The sequence below is a fragment of the Drosophila tropicalis genome, unplaced genomic scaffold, assembly GCF_018151085.1.
Source record: "Drosophila tropicalis isolate 14030-0801.00 unplaced genomic scaffold, ASM1815108v1 contig_658, whole genome shotgun sequence".
Lineage (NCBI taxonomy): Eukaryota > Metazoa > Arthropoda > Insecta > Diptera > Drosophilidae > Drosophila > Drosophila tropicalis.
Genome location: NW_027173139.1, coordinates 394,677 through 411,770, shown reverse-complemented (window position 1 = coordinate 411,770; position 17,094 = coordinate 394,677). Strand labels below are relative to the sequence as shown.

At 37.8% G+C, this 17,094-nt stretch overlaps 1 protein-coding gene and 1 long non-coding RNA gene across 2 annotated transcripts; one reads left to right on the top strand and one right to left on the bottom strand.

Moving 5' to 3' along the window:
• Window positions 1-572: 572 nt before the first annotated feature.
• Window positions 573-1,423, bottom strand: LOC137578712 (uncharacterized). The gene is made up of 2 exons (XR_011032749.1): window positions 888-1,423; window positions 573-834 (listed from the first exon to the last, which is right to left on the bottom strand). It is a non-coding gene; the product is annotated as an uncharacterized lncRNA (long non-coding RNA).
• A 5,933-nt stretch (window positions 1,424-7,356) lies between these two features.
• LOC137578711 (uncharacterized) lies at window positions 7,357-7,773 on the top strand. Its single transcript, XM_068292275.1, has one exon. It carries the CDS (start codon window positions 7,357-7,359, stop codon window positions 7,771-7,773), a length of 417 nt encoding a protein of 138 aa, XP_068148376.1.
• Window positions 7,774-17,094: the final 9,321 nt, after the last annotated feature.

Sequence of the window (17,094 nt, the reverse complement as noted above, 5' to 3'; positions counted from 1 at the left end):
AACAGCACACACCACAAAAAGGGATGAAGTGAGATGGATCAAGCTTCACAACTGATCTGAATCAAAAGATGTATGTGTGCATATCCCAAAATCTAGTGAAGTTAAGTTGCTCCCAGGTGGTCTACTCTTTGCCACGATGACGCCACCAAACACATGCCACAAAATGATTATAATGAATCGTGGCATATGAGTCTCATCTGGGGAACATTCCAAAATATAATATACCATTCATATATAAACAGAGAAAAAAAAAATAAAATCAAAAGGGTTCACCAAAAACAAGTACATAAGAGAACTAAAGAAATGTGAATGAAAAATCAAACCGAAATGGATTTGAAAATTTTATTAATCATCCAATTGGAATAGTAAATTTATCAGTAGCACAGATAATAAATTAGGTTCCCTTTAGTATCATCTAAATGAAGAATGCTTAATCCAACTTGATTTCATATGTTAAGGCACATTGAGTCTTGAAACTTCATGAAGAATAGCTGATAAAGGCTGATAAAAATAGAAAGGACTACGTTTCTACATATAGAAAGAGAGAAAGATCAAAGAAAATCGCCGCACAATTTAGTTAGACATTTATATTTGGAATTATGGAGAATATGCTTTGGAACGTTTTCAGTCCACTTTTTAATAAGGAATATTGAAAAGTCTTGTCCCATAAGTACAAATATTATAGCCAATTCCGCGACATGATAATATAGAAAATTTTTTTCTTCACATCTTTCCAATTTTGGTTGGGAATGGAAACGTCTTTTTATATATTTTATCTTTATGCTATTAATCTTGAAAGTTGGAAAAGCGATAGAAGGGACGCTGAGTGTTCATCTGAAATAGGACAGTAATATTTTGCTTCTTTATTAATCGATATGATTTATCACCTTGACTTTGGAAACGTCAATGAACGAAATCTGACGAGTGGCCATCAATCCTTTACGCACTTCGTTCTTTGTCTCAGTCTGGCTTCCACGCTGGGTCAGGGCACGTCCGATCATTGGGACGATAGTGCGCACCAACACAGGTATGAAACCCCGTAGTGGAACATAAGCCATTGTGTAGATAGAAAATTTGGTTGATTGTTTTTGTTTTCTAGCCGAAAGGATCTTAATAATTTCTCTAAAAAAAAATCTCAAAAAATAAAATTCAATTTTGTTGTGAGATTAGAGAAATTTTTTGGTTGTGTTCGAATTGAAACTATAAAATATACTGAGCAAGTAACGTGTAGCTCTCATAGGTCAAATGAGAACTTCAAGCAACGATTGCTTAGATTGAATCAAATTTTGTGATTTTTCTGAATTTTTAATTTTTGTTTTCGTTTTTGAAGATGAAGATATAAAACTAGAGCAGTAGTTTGATAAACATAACTGATAATTGATTTTTATGTAAAATAAAACTTTAGTTTCTTGGCGGATCATTTGTTTTCTTGTCAACTTTTATATACTTATTTGAATTATATTTAACAATAGCGCAAAATGCATTAAATGTATACATTTATACAAAAATTGTTCTTCTATTTATTTTAGTCCCAAAAATTTATAAGAATTTTAATGAATTAATATATTATATATATGTAGGATTGCGTGAGAACCCCTAATGGTATCAGAATGCCGATAACGATATTAGTTGGATAGATATCGATAGATGGTCAATCGGAAAGGGAGAGGGAAGAGCTTGAGTTGCTGGACGAAAAGGTTGTGTTGGTCTCGTTTAATTAAAAGTGTTCAATAAGATGGTTTCTTTTTCTTTTGTTAATAATTAAATAAAAATGATAAGCTAAGATACATACATAAAAGCAAGTGTAAGTGCAAGTGGTGTGAAGAGTATATTTTATTCTGGTCCAGTGGACTCAGCCTTTCTACATTTTGGGGGCTCAACCGGGATAGTAACAAAGAGCGAGTGAGAGAGAAAACTTTATGAAGAAATCGCGCGTAATTGCAAGAGTGACGCCAACATAAGGAAACATGAGAGCAAGCGAGACAAAATAAAATGCGTGCTTTAATTTCACCACCGAAAGACAAGAAAAGAGACGAACACATGAAAAATAACAACAAAGATGAAAAGATGAGTAACGCTTAAAAGACGACAATTTTGTTCAGAGAGGAACAAAATGAGAAAAAGCAAGAACAAAGACGAAAATATTTGAAAGACGAACAACTTCCCAAAGACGAAAATTTGCTTCAGAGACGAACACGAAGAGCATCAAAAGACGGAAGACGACAAAAATTTGTTCAGAGAGGGACAAAACGAGGAGAAAAATTGAACTTGCTTGGATTCGGCGCTATCCAATCATTCATGCAAGCGAAGAAGTAACCTGGAGCAGAGATCGGACTAGGAGTCACACGGAGAGTGGCTGCTAATACGAGGAGTACCAGATCAAGACAAGACGACCCGATTCACCACTACATGCACAGTCAGAAGGCATCATCCATCCAACATTGTGTGTGTGTGAGTGAGAAGAAGCTAAGACGTAAAGAAGACGACACGTAAGAAGACAACTGCGTAAGGAAGACTACACGTAAGAAGACAACTGCGTAAAGAAGATCACGAGACAAATCTTTTTCTGTATATGAAAGGCGTCTGGGAGAACAACTAATGGGTTTCGATTTTTCTAAATTTAATTTGATTTCACATCTAGTCATTGGCTCTTCTGGGATTGTCGCATTTAAGGAATAAATTTTAATTATTTGTCTTAGTTTACATTTGGTATCATAATTCAGTTTTTCGTCCCAATTAAAATCTTCAACTGTGTCTTCAAATAATTAATATTTGATAAGTCATTCACGACTTTTTCTAATTCTTCCTCAATAAATTTTTTATTTGATTGAATAGTAAGTATTTCGTGTCTCTGTTCATTTAACGTCCTATCAGACTGTATCCTATCTTTTTCCTCTAACTCTGTGTTATCTGTTTTATTTAATTCTATACAAACTGTTTCATCTAACTGTTTACTTACTATTTTATCTACTTGTTTACTAAATGTTTCATCTAATTGTATACTGATTGTTTCAACTAACTGTTTTGTAACTGTCTCATCTAACTGTTTTGTAACTGTCTCATCTAACTGTTTTGTAACTTTCTCATCTAACTGTTTACTATATTTTAAGTTAGAATTATTTGTATCTTCTCTGTTTTCAGTCTCCACTTTTTGTACTGTAACCAATTTCAGTGCGCTTAGATTAAATTTCAAATTACATGCCGCTAAAAAGTCTCTTCCAAGAACTACATCGTGACTCATAGACTCATTCGGTACTACATTTAAATAAAAATAACATTTTATTGATCCTTTCAATACATAACATAAGGTTTTTCCAAATATGTTTAATTGGCTTTGATTTAAACCGAAATATTCTTTCAATACTGGCTCCAGTGTTAGGTGATTTGATATATGACGTTTTTTAACAAAAGAAATAGAGCTTCCAGAGTCTAGGAGGCACGCTGCAATTAATGGAGATCTAGATTTTTGACAAAATATATATTGAATATTCTTACATATTGGTTGCCAGTCGCACTCTTCCAATGTCTTCGTGACATTGGGCAACAAAATGGCCAAAAGCACCACAAGCGTAGCAAGATCCTCGCTCCCTTTTCGGTTTATGACAATCAATTGCTAGATGACCCTTAGAATTGCAATTCACGCAACGCACATCCTTATTGACGCTGTTATAAGACTCTCTGCCCGATTGTGTGGAATAGGATGTTTCTTTAACTCCGGTAGACGCACTGATGAAAACGCCTGAAGGATTTGCCTTGGATCCGAAAAACACTGGATACGTGCTTGATCGCGCAAACTTTTGGATGATATCCCGTCAATGATGCACTCCAACAGCTCCTCCATATCGATGTTGATGTCATCAGCCAGCCTCATCTTTTCATCAAAATAAGAACCAAAATTCAGCTGATCGACCGGCTCGAGAATACGTGTCGCACTGTTGTCCCCATTATAATCCATAGCGACTTCCTTTGCTAGCGACAGAGCTGCTGCTGGTGAATCCAATAACTTGTCTATCTTTTGGTTGGATCGCTGTTCAACACTACTATATTTGGCGGTGCCAATGTGGTCGTTGATATTTCCAGCGTTGCCACTGCATTTGCTGTCTTTTAGAGCGTTGCCACTGTGGATGTTGACGTCATTAATGTCAAGGCAATCGACTGAAAGATTGCACTGTGCTCGATCTGAAACCTCGAGACACAACCTCTGTAGCATGACTCTCGCAGCATTGAGCTCCTCACGCAACTGTACCAATGTTGCAGCTTCATCGTTTAATGCCAATGTTGCAGCTTCATCCCTTAATGCTTCCACTTGTTCCGGCTGAGCGCCGATTTGTTGTTCGACTGCTTCAATCTCCTCATCATCGGCAGTTCTGCATCCACGTGTTGAGCTAGGGGCTGATCACAGTTTCCCTCCTACTCAACATTTTCAGCTTGCTGAGACTCCGCTGCTCTAGAGGAATTTCAAGCAGACGGCCCATAATTTCGGCTCTAGAGCCCGTTGTAGGCAGACCGAGACTCCGTAGCCACTGCTTAAAAAACACTACGGAACACAAATTAAAGTTAACTTCGTTCATGGCGAGTAAGAACCACTTCTGAGATTGTAAGAGTTATAATCGTTTATTATTTTCTCAGATTTAATATCAATTCACAATGGATGGATTAATATTTTATGGTTTTTCTAAAATGCACGTCTGGTCGCTGCAAGCTTTTCAGATAGGAAGAAGGTATCAGCGTTGTCTTAAAAGGTCATCGATATCACAGCGTTGATACATAATACAGGTTATCGCTTATACAATAGGGTTATTTTATATATGTATTGGTTTAGCGTTATTATTAAAGTAAGTAAATAAGTATTATATACATACGTAGACCAGGGGATTTATATGTAGCCTACTACACATAACAGATCAGAACGGAACAGAACTGAAAAGTTTTGTGAAAGGACCCAATCAAAGCTTCAAACCAAATTTGAAGACATTTTCTAAACCTTGGAGATTAATCGATCCTTATCTTTGTGACTCTGTATGTTGGTTGGATTATATTATATTTTCGCCAAGTTTCGTTTAAATTCTTCTAAATGTCAGGGTATAGCCAAATTTTTTTTGGATTTCGAAGAGAGTATCTAGTGTTCATAGTCAATTCTAATTCTAGATCTATTCATTGCCATCTCGTTGGGTAGGCTGCTTCGAAACTTCCTATACCCTTTGAAACACTTGATGATTAACAAACAAGAAAATTTGTAAATTTGAGACTAGGGCAAGGGCACTAACCCCTTCTATACTCGAGATTTAGTTAAAGATAGAAATACTTATATTAAGCAAGAGCTTAGTATATTTTAATTATAAAGTGTATTTTTGATTCGTTGAACAAAACCAAGTTCTTAATTCCTCGAATCAAAGAGACCCAGATGAATGTCTGTATATGTGTATATACTTTGTTTAATTTTTATTTTTTTGTGTGTTGACTGATGTGTCACAGTAAATAATTCAAATGATTTTGCAAATAGATTTAGATTTCATTTCTTCTGTCGACGCTAAATAAAAATGTACCTCCCCGTATATGTTAGTTTGTGTGTATCTGCACATATGTATGTGTAAATTTGTAACACTAATATCATTGCCAATAACCGAAACCGGAATATAAAAAAAATACCACAAATTGGGGGGCTCACCCGGGATGGCAGATTAAAAGTGAAACAATTTCGTTAAAACTTGTGAAATTCTGAGAAGGAAGGAGACAGCAAGTGACGCTGCCTCGAGAAAACCGTCGTTTCAGTGAGTGGAAGCGAGATAGCTGCAGTAAAAGCGCGGTATCGGCGAGCGACAATAAACTTGAAAATTCGACCGATTAGCGAGACAGCAAGAGACGCTGAGATAAGGCAACTGCAGAAGGAGTGAGAAAGCTGATCAGGAAGGTGGTTCCGGAATTTTCGCAGCACATGACAGAACAATCGTGAGAAGTTTTGCCGAAGAAGGTGCCATTGGGATACACCAGCAATCAAAAGGCAAGGCAGGAACGGATCGAAGTGCACAATAGAGAGCGCTGGAGAAGTGTACGGCTCTAGAGAGAATGTGACGATTCCGGTTGCAAGATTGATTCAAGGTTGCGAAATCGATACAAGGCGGCTACAACGGAGGCTGTGTATATTTCTGGAGAAGTGTACAGTAATTTACCAGTGTTGGTGCAAAAACGTTTAGAGGCTGTGAAAATTGCTGGAGAAGTGTACAGTAATTTACCAGTGTTGGTGGCAAAAACGTTTCGAGGCTGTGTTAACTGCTGGAGAAGTGTACAGCGGTTAGCCAGGGCTGGAGGCATCGAAGCTTGAATTCTACAGAGACTAGCGTTCAGTTCTAGGAGTGAACTGCGTTAGTGGTGGCGGTGGACATCTGGTGGTAACGGCGTAAGCAACAGAAGCTGAGTTAGCTGCTGGAGGAGTGTACAGTGGTTAGCCAGGGTTGGAGAAAACGGAATTTGGAATTTTCCAGAGACTAGCGTTGAGTTCTAGGAGCGAACTGCGTTAGCGGTGGCGGAGAACAACAGAGAGTAGCGTTGAGTTCTAGGAGTGAACTGCGTTAGTGGTGGCGGAGAAAAAACAGAAAATAGCGTTGAGTTCTAACAAGGGGAACCGAGTGAAACGAAACTGCGTTAGCTGTGACGGAGAACGACAGAGACTAGCGTTGAGTTCTAGGAGTGAACTGCGTTAGTGGTGGCGGTGTGATCAACCATTGGCAGTTGCAACAACTTTAAGGTTGGCGATAAGTTTCGATATTGGATAGTGCAGGTGGAGAATTTCCAAAGGAATTTGGCTGTAAGGCTATTAAACATCGAAAAGGACTACAAAGCAGAGCTACGTGGGACGAACGAGAGACAGGAAAAGATGCTTATCGAAATATTTGTTGCTACCATAATGTCGTCTAAATATATGATACCTTTTTCATTTCGGTTATCCGATTTCAGACAGTTAAATCGGTTAAAGATATAAGGCTAAGAAAAAACACCCGGCAGTTCTGCCCAAATTGGTCATGCTCGTGTCGAAACGAGAGCAATTTGGTGGTACACTGGACTGGTATACTTGATCGCCTTGCTGGATTTCTATTTTTGTTCAATATTTTTCCATCTTAGTTACCTCTGACAGTTTGTTGTCCATAAGTCAAGTCAGATCCAAATTTATAAGTTCAGTTACTGTCCTTACTTTTCTCAAGCATAGTTTTTAATTTTCTCTGAATTTTTTTTTTTTTTTTTATTTTGGTAACATTTTTTTTCGGTTTTCATCAAATTTACGTAAAATGTTTAGAGCCATGCAAATGACGTATCAATTCGGCCCGATGCCTAGGCTATTATCCAGCCAGGCTCGCCCATATGCATGAAGGGGCATGCTACAAGGAGAACTACTATGATGTCCTGAATATACCGAGAAATTCCGATAACCAGGAGATCAAACGGGCTTTTATTGAGTTATCGAAGAAATATCATCCAGACGCTAATACAAAAACTGGAAACCCGGAGAAGTTTGTGAGGGTATGCGAGGCGTATCAGGTATTGCATAAGGAGCCGCTGCGTTCACAGTATGATAGCCACCATAAGATGAATTCTCCCGCGGTGGACACCAGCTACTCCTTCGTCAATGTCCACAAGAATTGGCAGCAGTATCAGGCAGCCATGCGAAAGAAGCAGCAGGGCTACAGCATCCAGATCAAGACCTGGACCTGTCAGCGGCCTACTATTCATGGATTCTCTGAGCGATTGGTGCTACAAGGAACCGCCAGAATGTCCTAAGCGGGGGGCGCTATAAGAATCAGGCTTCCCCACTATTCTAAAGTAACTATATCTGTCTGTCCCTTTTCTATGTGTGATTCTGATGTACACGGATGTGAGGGTTAGTTTGTGTTTAGATCATTAGCACATGGCTTGGGCGTGTGTTTAAGATCTTTATGCTGAAGCAACAACCCAGCGATGCTGTTACTCCGTTGTCCACTATTAGAACGAATTAACCAAATTCCAGAATGTCTTAAGGGTCATGGTCATTCGTCATAATTCTTAATTGTAATTTCCCCTGTAAACTCCAGAGAGCTAAACATATCCACATAAATTTGCTCGTCGTTAATTGTGTAAAATTTTTGTGAAACCGAATCTGAGACATGGTCTGCTTATGCATAATTTGTCATGCCATCTGACAGGTCGGCAACAGTTAGCCTCCGCCTCCAGTCCGCTTCAACAAACCAGTTTCGCACACAGACAACCAACAGAAACATAACATAACAGATCAGAACGGAACAGAACTGAATCGTCTATATATCTTCTCTAGTTTGCTTTCAGTTCAGCTAATTAAGAGTTATGAAATCTAGCAAGTTTTTTTGTTTTCAATTCTATCTAAGATACTCTACAAATGACTAGAAAAGATGTCTCCTGAGACATAAACTTGAGAATTTCACGAGAACTTATTACTTGATTTTTAATTCACCGGAGTTTAGGATCGATGATAGCAAAATTGGTAGACACATTTACATTGGGATATAGTAGAACATGTTCTAAACAACACTTTACGAAGAACAATTAATCAATATGTAACCTTCCTATTCGGTTTCTCGTTGCGCGCCAAAATTTTTATATAATCGGTTCTCCTATCACAGCGACAATAAATCTATCGATAACCAAAAGAAGGCGGTAGGTGAATTGCAGAAAAATGAAAAATTTCTTATTAAAGCCCGGGTTTTGTAGAATAGGGGCAGAAGTTAATAGAAGTTATTCATAGAAGCTTGAGCTTCCGGAGTCCAAACAAAATTTCTTTTTGTTGACAACAGTTCCGTTATAGGATAAGTGAGATCGGCAAAATTCGGTATAAAACGGCGATACCAACCGCAAACTCCAAGAAATCCTAGTTTGTTTCAAATTCCTAGGTGGTGGCCAATTTTTAATACATTCAATCTTTGACGGATCGGTGCAAATACCTTTACTGTCTATTACATATCCTAAATAACTAATGCTTGCGACAAAAAACTGACTTTTCTCTATGTTAATGGACAGATTAGCTTTCTGCAATTGTTCCGCAATTCTTGCTAACACCGAAAGATGAGATGAGAAATCCTCTAAAATTATACACAGATCATCTAAATAGCAAAATACACAATGGCGAAGGTCAGCAGGGACTACTTCATCCATTAGACGACTCATAGTAGATGTGGCATTACAAAGGCCGAAAGGCATAACTTTGAATTGATACAATGGTCTTCCTGGTACTGTAAATGCAGTAAGAGGTTTGGATGCTTCCGTTAATTCTATTTGCCAATAGGCATCCTTTAAATCGATTTTGGAAATAATATTTGGGTAATCTTGAAAAAATACTGTCAATGCTGGGCAAAGGATAAGCATCCTTAATTGTGACTGCATTTAACTTGCGAGCGTCTAAGCACAGTCGCACTTTATTGGGCTTTATTACTGGTCGAATAGGAGAGCTCCAGGCGATAACAGCTGGTTTGATAACTCCTAGTTGAATCATACGATCAATTTCCGTGTATACTAATTTTTCAACAGCGGGATTAATAGCGTAAAAACGTTGTTTTACTGGTTTGGAGGTGATGACTTGCATTGGGAAACATTTGCTTGACGGCTTCAAGCTGTCTAATTTGGGAATACGTGAGAGAATAAGAACTAGGGTCAGTCTCTAACTTCTTTTCAGAACCAATCTCGATCGAACTTATTATAGACGGGGCAAGTTCGAAAATTCTCAAAAAATCATGACCTAATATTAATCTTCAACGTGGGAATTACAAATAATTTCAACATTCTTTCCAATCTACCGTACCGTACTATCACTTCTAACATACCAAACACATTTTGGCTGTATCCGTCCGCTGTGCGCACTTGACCTTTAGTTTTTACAAATTGGGGAAAATGTGAAAAATCTGTTTGTGCTAAATCCGAGTCTATACAACTAATGATGGCACCGGTATCCAATAAACCTAATTCTGTGAACGTAAGAAATGAGACTTCTGCATAGCTCCTATTATCGTTGTCGTTTCTAAAAGTTGTTGCAACAAAAAGTTTCCTGGTTTGTCTTGCGTGATCATAATATTTCCTTAGTCTTAACGTGCGTTTAGACAAGGGTTGGTCAGATCTGAAAATTCTGTCTTGAACAGTAAGATAATGTTGTAAACGCTCAGGATATGACAAAAATCTTAGTGGGAGTTTGTGAGACTTTCGTACGTTTACTTTGTGATTCACAATGTTTATACTTTGTTGAACGTTTTCCGAGTTTGATGTAACTATTGCGGGAGCATCCGACGTTGTCTGGATGCACCCTTCGGTCGGTTTTCCGATAACCTTTTTATACAATCTTGACATTGATTCTTGTTAACTTGGGTCGTGCCGCAACCGTAACAAAAAATGGTGCGTTCCTCTAGACAGTTTTGCCATGTGTGACCGGCTTCGCGACAATTCCAACAAACGAACTTCCCTTGCACAGCGGCAACTTCATATTGCTCGTCTGGGTCCAGACCCCCTTGTTAGAAATTCAAGAAGAGAGACCGAGGATAATAAAATAGTTCCAGAACTATTTTATTATCCTCGGTCTCCTCTCCTTGAATTTCTAAAATTTATCTGCGTCCATTCGCTTTGGCGTTAGAAATTCCTTTTACTTGAGGGCTGAGCTCTTGTGTTAGATTTTCCTGCATCTGTAGGAAGGTGACCTATTGATGCGATGGATTGATATAGTAACTTTTGTCGTATCTCTGGCAACAGGTTATTTTGTAAAATTTCCATCAACTCCTCTTCCTCAAACTTTATACCGAACTTGTCAATCAAAGAAGCTACCTCATCGTAAAAACAAACAAAAGATCGACGAAAAATTTTAAACTGATATATAGGGTAGAACTACATACTTCTAATGTGGTCTGCTGTCAAAATAACCACATGCCGTAACTTTAATGAACTTCTTGTCTATATCTAATTGTCAAGGAGTTGAGTATGCTTTTATCCTGCCCCACGTTGGGCGCCAAAAATTTTATGTAACCTTCCTATTCGGTTTCTCGTTGCGCGCCATAATTTTTATATAATCGGTTCTAGGTAGGTGAATTGCAGCAGATTGAGATCCTGGTTCCGTATCTCTTGCGGGGTGGGGGGTTGTTTGCTGAATCTCTACCTTTAATTATAAAATTTAATATTATTAGGATATCTACTGAAACTAACTTTAAATGAAAATCGAATGACTGGCAGAAAATACTTACGAACACAGTAAAGAATTCATGTTAATAAAAAAGACGAAAGAAATGAAGGTGTATCCTTTTGTTCACAAGCTAGCGGTTACTGAGGTCAAGATGTAGATGGACCTTGTCAGTTCTATACCCTCCCAACCATGAATCTTTGTTGTCATTTGTAAAGATTCCCAAAAAAACTGATCGATATCAACTCATGTACCCATGTCACTAGGAAAATTAATTATAAAGCTTAAGCAATCATATTCAAATTCATTATAATTTCAGATAGAAGCATTTCTTATTGTACACAATAAATTTTAAAGAAATATTTACAGACTAATTTTAAACAGCTGGTCTGGTATGACATTTTAATTTTGAGATTCAGAACTTTCAGACTTGCAAAACAATGGAACACAAAGTAAATTAAACTATTGAATAAGAGGGACTAAAACTAGTAGTATAAAAGAGAGCTTACTAGTTACACATTATTAATTATTGTAGAATATTATGGAATAAAAAAAAATATAGAAGGAATATCAAATGAATCAAGTTAACATTTTTACTTGTAATTATTCATCTTATTTTAAATTTTCAAGTCGCACAAATTCACTCCTTGCTTTTAATTGCTCTTCAAGTCAAACATTATTTACGGAAATCAATTTTTTTTTTTAATTTAATTTAATTATTTGGTTGATCACAAAACGCTGAAACAGAAATTACATCAACAAATCAGAGTGTCAATTGACTACCATCCTCCATAGTTCGCAAAAACTTGGTTGAAAGTCTCCGAATTGATACTGCTTAATACACTACGCACTTACCCCATAATTTATTCGCTGAAAGGCCTTCCATCGATGCACTGTGGGAGGGTGTTTATATGATGATTTCTCCTTCGCGCTTTATGACCACCATTAAACTCCTTTCACTCACTTTGCTTTTACATTTACTCTATTTTACGTTACTCTCGACTTGAATTATTTAATATAACCTTAACGAGACTTTAATTGATTCAATATTTGACTTATTTACATTCTCCTTTTTATACCCTTGCAAAAAGGGTATATTAATTTTGGTCAGAAGTGTGCAACGCATAGAACGAAGCATCTCCGACCATACAAAGTATATATATTCTTGATCAGCACGACGAGACGAGTTCAAATAGCCATGTCCGTCCGTCCGTCCGTCTGGATCAACGCAAACTTGTATATACTGCAGGGGTTGTATATCTCGGATTCATTATATCATATAGCTCCCATACATATGTTTTTTTCTTACCCTTATATCTTTAACCGATTTAACTGTCTGAAATCGGATAACCGAAATGAAAAAGTTATCATATATTTAGACGACATTATGGTAGCAACAAAAGATTTCGATATGCATCTAGAAATTTTAAAAGAAATATTTTACAGATTGGTTGTAAACAAATGTGTTAAGATTAGCTAAGTGCGAGTTTCTTCAGACCTAGTGTAGTCACACACGATGCTTGCTTGTTCAATGTCAAACTCAGATTGTTCTTTATTTATTCTCTTTTGTTCTTGCTTGCTTATAATTATGTATGTCTATACTTACTGTCTATTCGTTATTAAACATGTATTACTTATTGCTTTGTGTATTACTAATACACAATTGCTACAATTCGGCCTATCCGACTGGAGTACTCCAGGACTCCTTATAATATGATTTTTTTTTTCTAAAACTAAATAGTTTTTCTATATATAAATATATGTGTGTTTCTCTTTTTGTATCTGCCATTTTTATACCCTTGCAAAAAGGGTATATTAATTTTGGTCAGAAGTGTGCAACGCATAGAACGAAGCATCTCCGACCATACAAAGTATATATATTCTTGATCAGCACGATGAGACGAGTTCAAATAGCCATGTCCCTCCTTCCGTCCGTATGGATCAACGCAAACTCCTCCTAGACCGTAAGAGCTACAGAGCTGACGTTGCACGTAGGCTTGTATATACTGCAGGGGTTGTATATCTCGGATTCAGCCGGATCGGACCACTATATCATATAGCTCCCATACAAACGCCAAATTCACAAACAGTGACTTTTCTCAATAACTTCGTTATTTTCTGTGCTATTGTCGTGAAACTTAATATTAGAGAGTTTACTACGCCTATAAGCGACTATGCTAAATTTGATCAAGATCGGGTGACTATATCATATAGCTCCCACACAAACGGCCTAGTCACGAACAGTGACTTTCAATAACTTAATTATATTTATAGCTTTTGTTATAAAAGTTGGTATTTTTCAGTTTTGTGTTCCTATTAATATTTGTGCCAAATTTGATTAAGATCAGCTGACTAGATCCCATACAACCTGCTAAGTCACGAACTTTGAACTTTCTTAATATCTTCATTATTTCCTAATCTATTGTCATTAAAATTAGTATTTGTCCTATGGTGCCAAATTTGATTAAGATCGGGTGACATTAGCTCCCAAAAGAGCAGTCGGTGTTAAATAGTAAATCTTCTCGATGACTTCTGTTTTTTCTAAGCTATTGTCACAAATGTCAAAAAATCCATTTTGCCTTTAACTATTTCGTTATACCTGTAAGCATTAAGAATATTTTAAATAAGCCCGCTCCTCGTCTCTGAATTTCCCCGATAACCGAATTTGGTCACACTAAAAGGGTATAATACACTGAGGCGGGGTATGGGCACACTCTCTCACACATGTCTAATAAAAATTAGAGAAATAAAATCCAAACATATAATATCAATCCCAAGGGATTAATAACTAAAAAATAAAGAGAGTTTACAATTCAGGTGTAAACAAAGTATTTTTATGAAATACACCGAGATCATTAAATTAAATAAAACCGCATTGTTTGAGTTGCTATCGGCCAAGGAAGTACTTTGCGACAAAGAAGCGTCCAATTACCAATTCCGAGCATTGATAAAAGCAGTTATGTCAGAGAGTCAGTTGGAACCGTCTGGAGAAAGTGATGTACCCGAAGAACAGGCAATCAGCCCAGCAGTGTCTGCGAATGTGCTTACCGGACAACTTGTGGATGTTGGTCTGGAGCCTCCTATTGAGCAGCGCAGCTTAGGAAACAGTGAGCAACCGAGTACACCGGATCAAGTGGGTCCCAACCAGTTGCCGACGAAGTCTCGTGAGACCCCTGTAGAACCAGACGTGAACGTGCATGTTCGTGAAAGCGCACTGGCGAGTGAAGCTGACGAATTGGCTTCGATACTTAGCAGCATCGAATTGTATACCGCACGTAAGAATCTGCCTGAGTTAAAAACACGTGTTATGGAGCTTGAGGAGAACCTAAGCAGACCGGAATACAATTGCCGCTTGAACTTGAAGGATGTCGAAACTACTGTACCTAAATTTTGATGGTGATATGTGTATTATGGATTCGTGAGTTAGAGAAAGCGGCTAGAGTGTATGTACTGAGTGATGCCCAATGTTGGTTGTTGGGCAACCGACTGCTGGAGGGATCTGCTAAAGCATACACGACATACGAGAGAGTCACTCTTGCAGTATTTCATCATTATGGGAAATATGGCTCAGCAGGGTAACTTCGAAGACACCGATGTGGTCAAATACATTGTTGACGGACTACAAGATCGAACCGGATTGTCCGCACCATTGTAATATTGTAGAACTACAATATGAACAGGCCATTACGCCTGCTGTAAAGGAGAAGAGGTGTTACAATTGCCGCCAGATTGGTCACTTAAGCACTGACTGTTCACTCCCCGAGAGACCAAAAGGAAGTTGTCTTTGGTGCTTCAAATTGGGCCATCAATACCGGAATTGTCCGAAGCGATGCCAGATCGCCGCCATGAGCGCCAGTGAAGACCCGGACATCATCGATGATAAGTCATTTATTCAATTAGTAAGTTTAAGAATATCTTGTAAAGAGGGATGCACTGATGTTAATAATATTAGATTCCGGAAGCCCAGTAAGCTTCGCCAGTAGAGCGTTGATGCCGCATTTGAATTGCGATAAATTAGTTAATAGTTCTTTTCATGGACTGAGCGGTGGCTCTATTCTGACTTTTGGAACAGTAAAATGTTTGGTTCTGTTTTGCGAAAAATATTATGAAATTCAATTTTTAGTTATTCCTGATTATTATCAATTGCCGACGCAATTACTTTTTGGTAGAAATGCCTTTCATTGATTGAAAATGTAAGAAAGTATGAAAATAATTCCGTATCATTAAAGAGTACCTTTGCTTTTGTCTACAAACCCTTCTGTGCATCCCTGTTTACTAAATATCCTAAGCATAATACCATTAATAATAATTGTAATGACCCTAATGTAAGCGCGAATGCATCCCCGTTTCGAGAATGGCTAACAGAGTTGCAAACTGTTTGTGCAACGCTGTCAGATACCGAAATTATTACTGTCGGTAGTGAATTTGGATTAGGCAGGATGAGTGAGTGCCAAAATATTGTGAGTGAGCATTACATTGACAGATTTTCAATTAATTACGGCTCGCCCAAATATATGATGAGAATATGTCTGACGGATACAACACCAGACTGTAAGGGTTAATTTTCTGTTGCCTAGAATACCTCGAGGGCAAGACCGTTTTCTCCGTCATAGATTTGAAAAGTGGCTTTTACCATGTAGGCATGGAAGAGGATTCAATTAAATACACCGCATTTGTTACACCTGATGGGCAGTTCGAATATCTGAGAATGCCTTTTGGTCTAAAGAACGGACCAGCTGTATTTCAGAGATTTATATCAAACATACTTAGTGATATGATTAGAGATCAAGAACTTGTAGTATATATGGACGATATTATTCTTGCCACCAGCCCCGTGGATCAGCATTTTAAGTTGTTAGCAAAACTGTTAGATCGTTTTATTGAGTACAATTTAGAGCTCAATCTGAAGAAAAGCATTTTCCTACAGAAGCGCATTGATTATTTAGGATATGAAGTTAGCGATAAGGGAATTTTACCAAATAATACACATATAAAAGCTATTCAAGAATACCCAGAACCACCTAACAGCAAAGCATTACATTCCTGCTTGGGCCTATTTTCTTATTTTCGCAAATTTTTTCCGAATTTCTCCCGCATAACCAAACCGTTAACTGAGTTGCTTAAGCAAGGTGGTCCTTATCCAATGAACAAAACCGCTAAAAACGCATTTCTTATGTTAAGATCTTCTTTATCTAGTCCGCCCGTACTAGCTATCTTTAACCCTAATTACGAAACTGAGTTGCATACTGACGCCAGTTCAAATGGCTTTGGTGCCTCTTTCATGCAAAGACAGACTGATGGCAAAATGCATCTAGTCTCTTATTATTCACGAAAGGCGACAGCCGCCGAGTCCCGCTATCAAAGTTTCGAACTTAAAACTTTGGCCATAATATATGCCGTGCGCTTATTTCGCGTATATCTAGAACACAGACCATTTTTGATCGTTACCGATTGCAATTCGTTGGTCCAAACCTTAAGTAGAAATTCAACAAACCCTCGCATTGCGCGTTGGTCGTTGGAATTGGAAAATTTTGATTATTCTATTGTTCACAGATCCGGTTCAAACATGGGCCATGTAGATGCTGTAATGTACACAACCGGAAATAATTCCAGATCATGTACATCCCCTCTTAGTCAAAAAAAAAATAAATCTATCTTTATCAAAAGAGGAGGTCGGGTTCGGCCTAAATAGGTGGCCTCTCTCTTGCAGTCCCTTTACATCAGATGTTACGATAGGCAAGAGCACCACAAATCAGGCCGAAGCCAACACATACGGGCTTAATGTATTGAGAAGTTTGGATCCGGTTGGGACTTCTGGCTGTCGGCTAGCAAACAGTCTTTGGGGGGGGTTCTTTGGACCAACATGTTCTCAACACACCCGTATTACATAAAATAAAACAAAGTCCCTGTTGCACTAATATTACACAATTACTCAATTG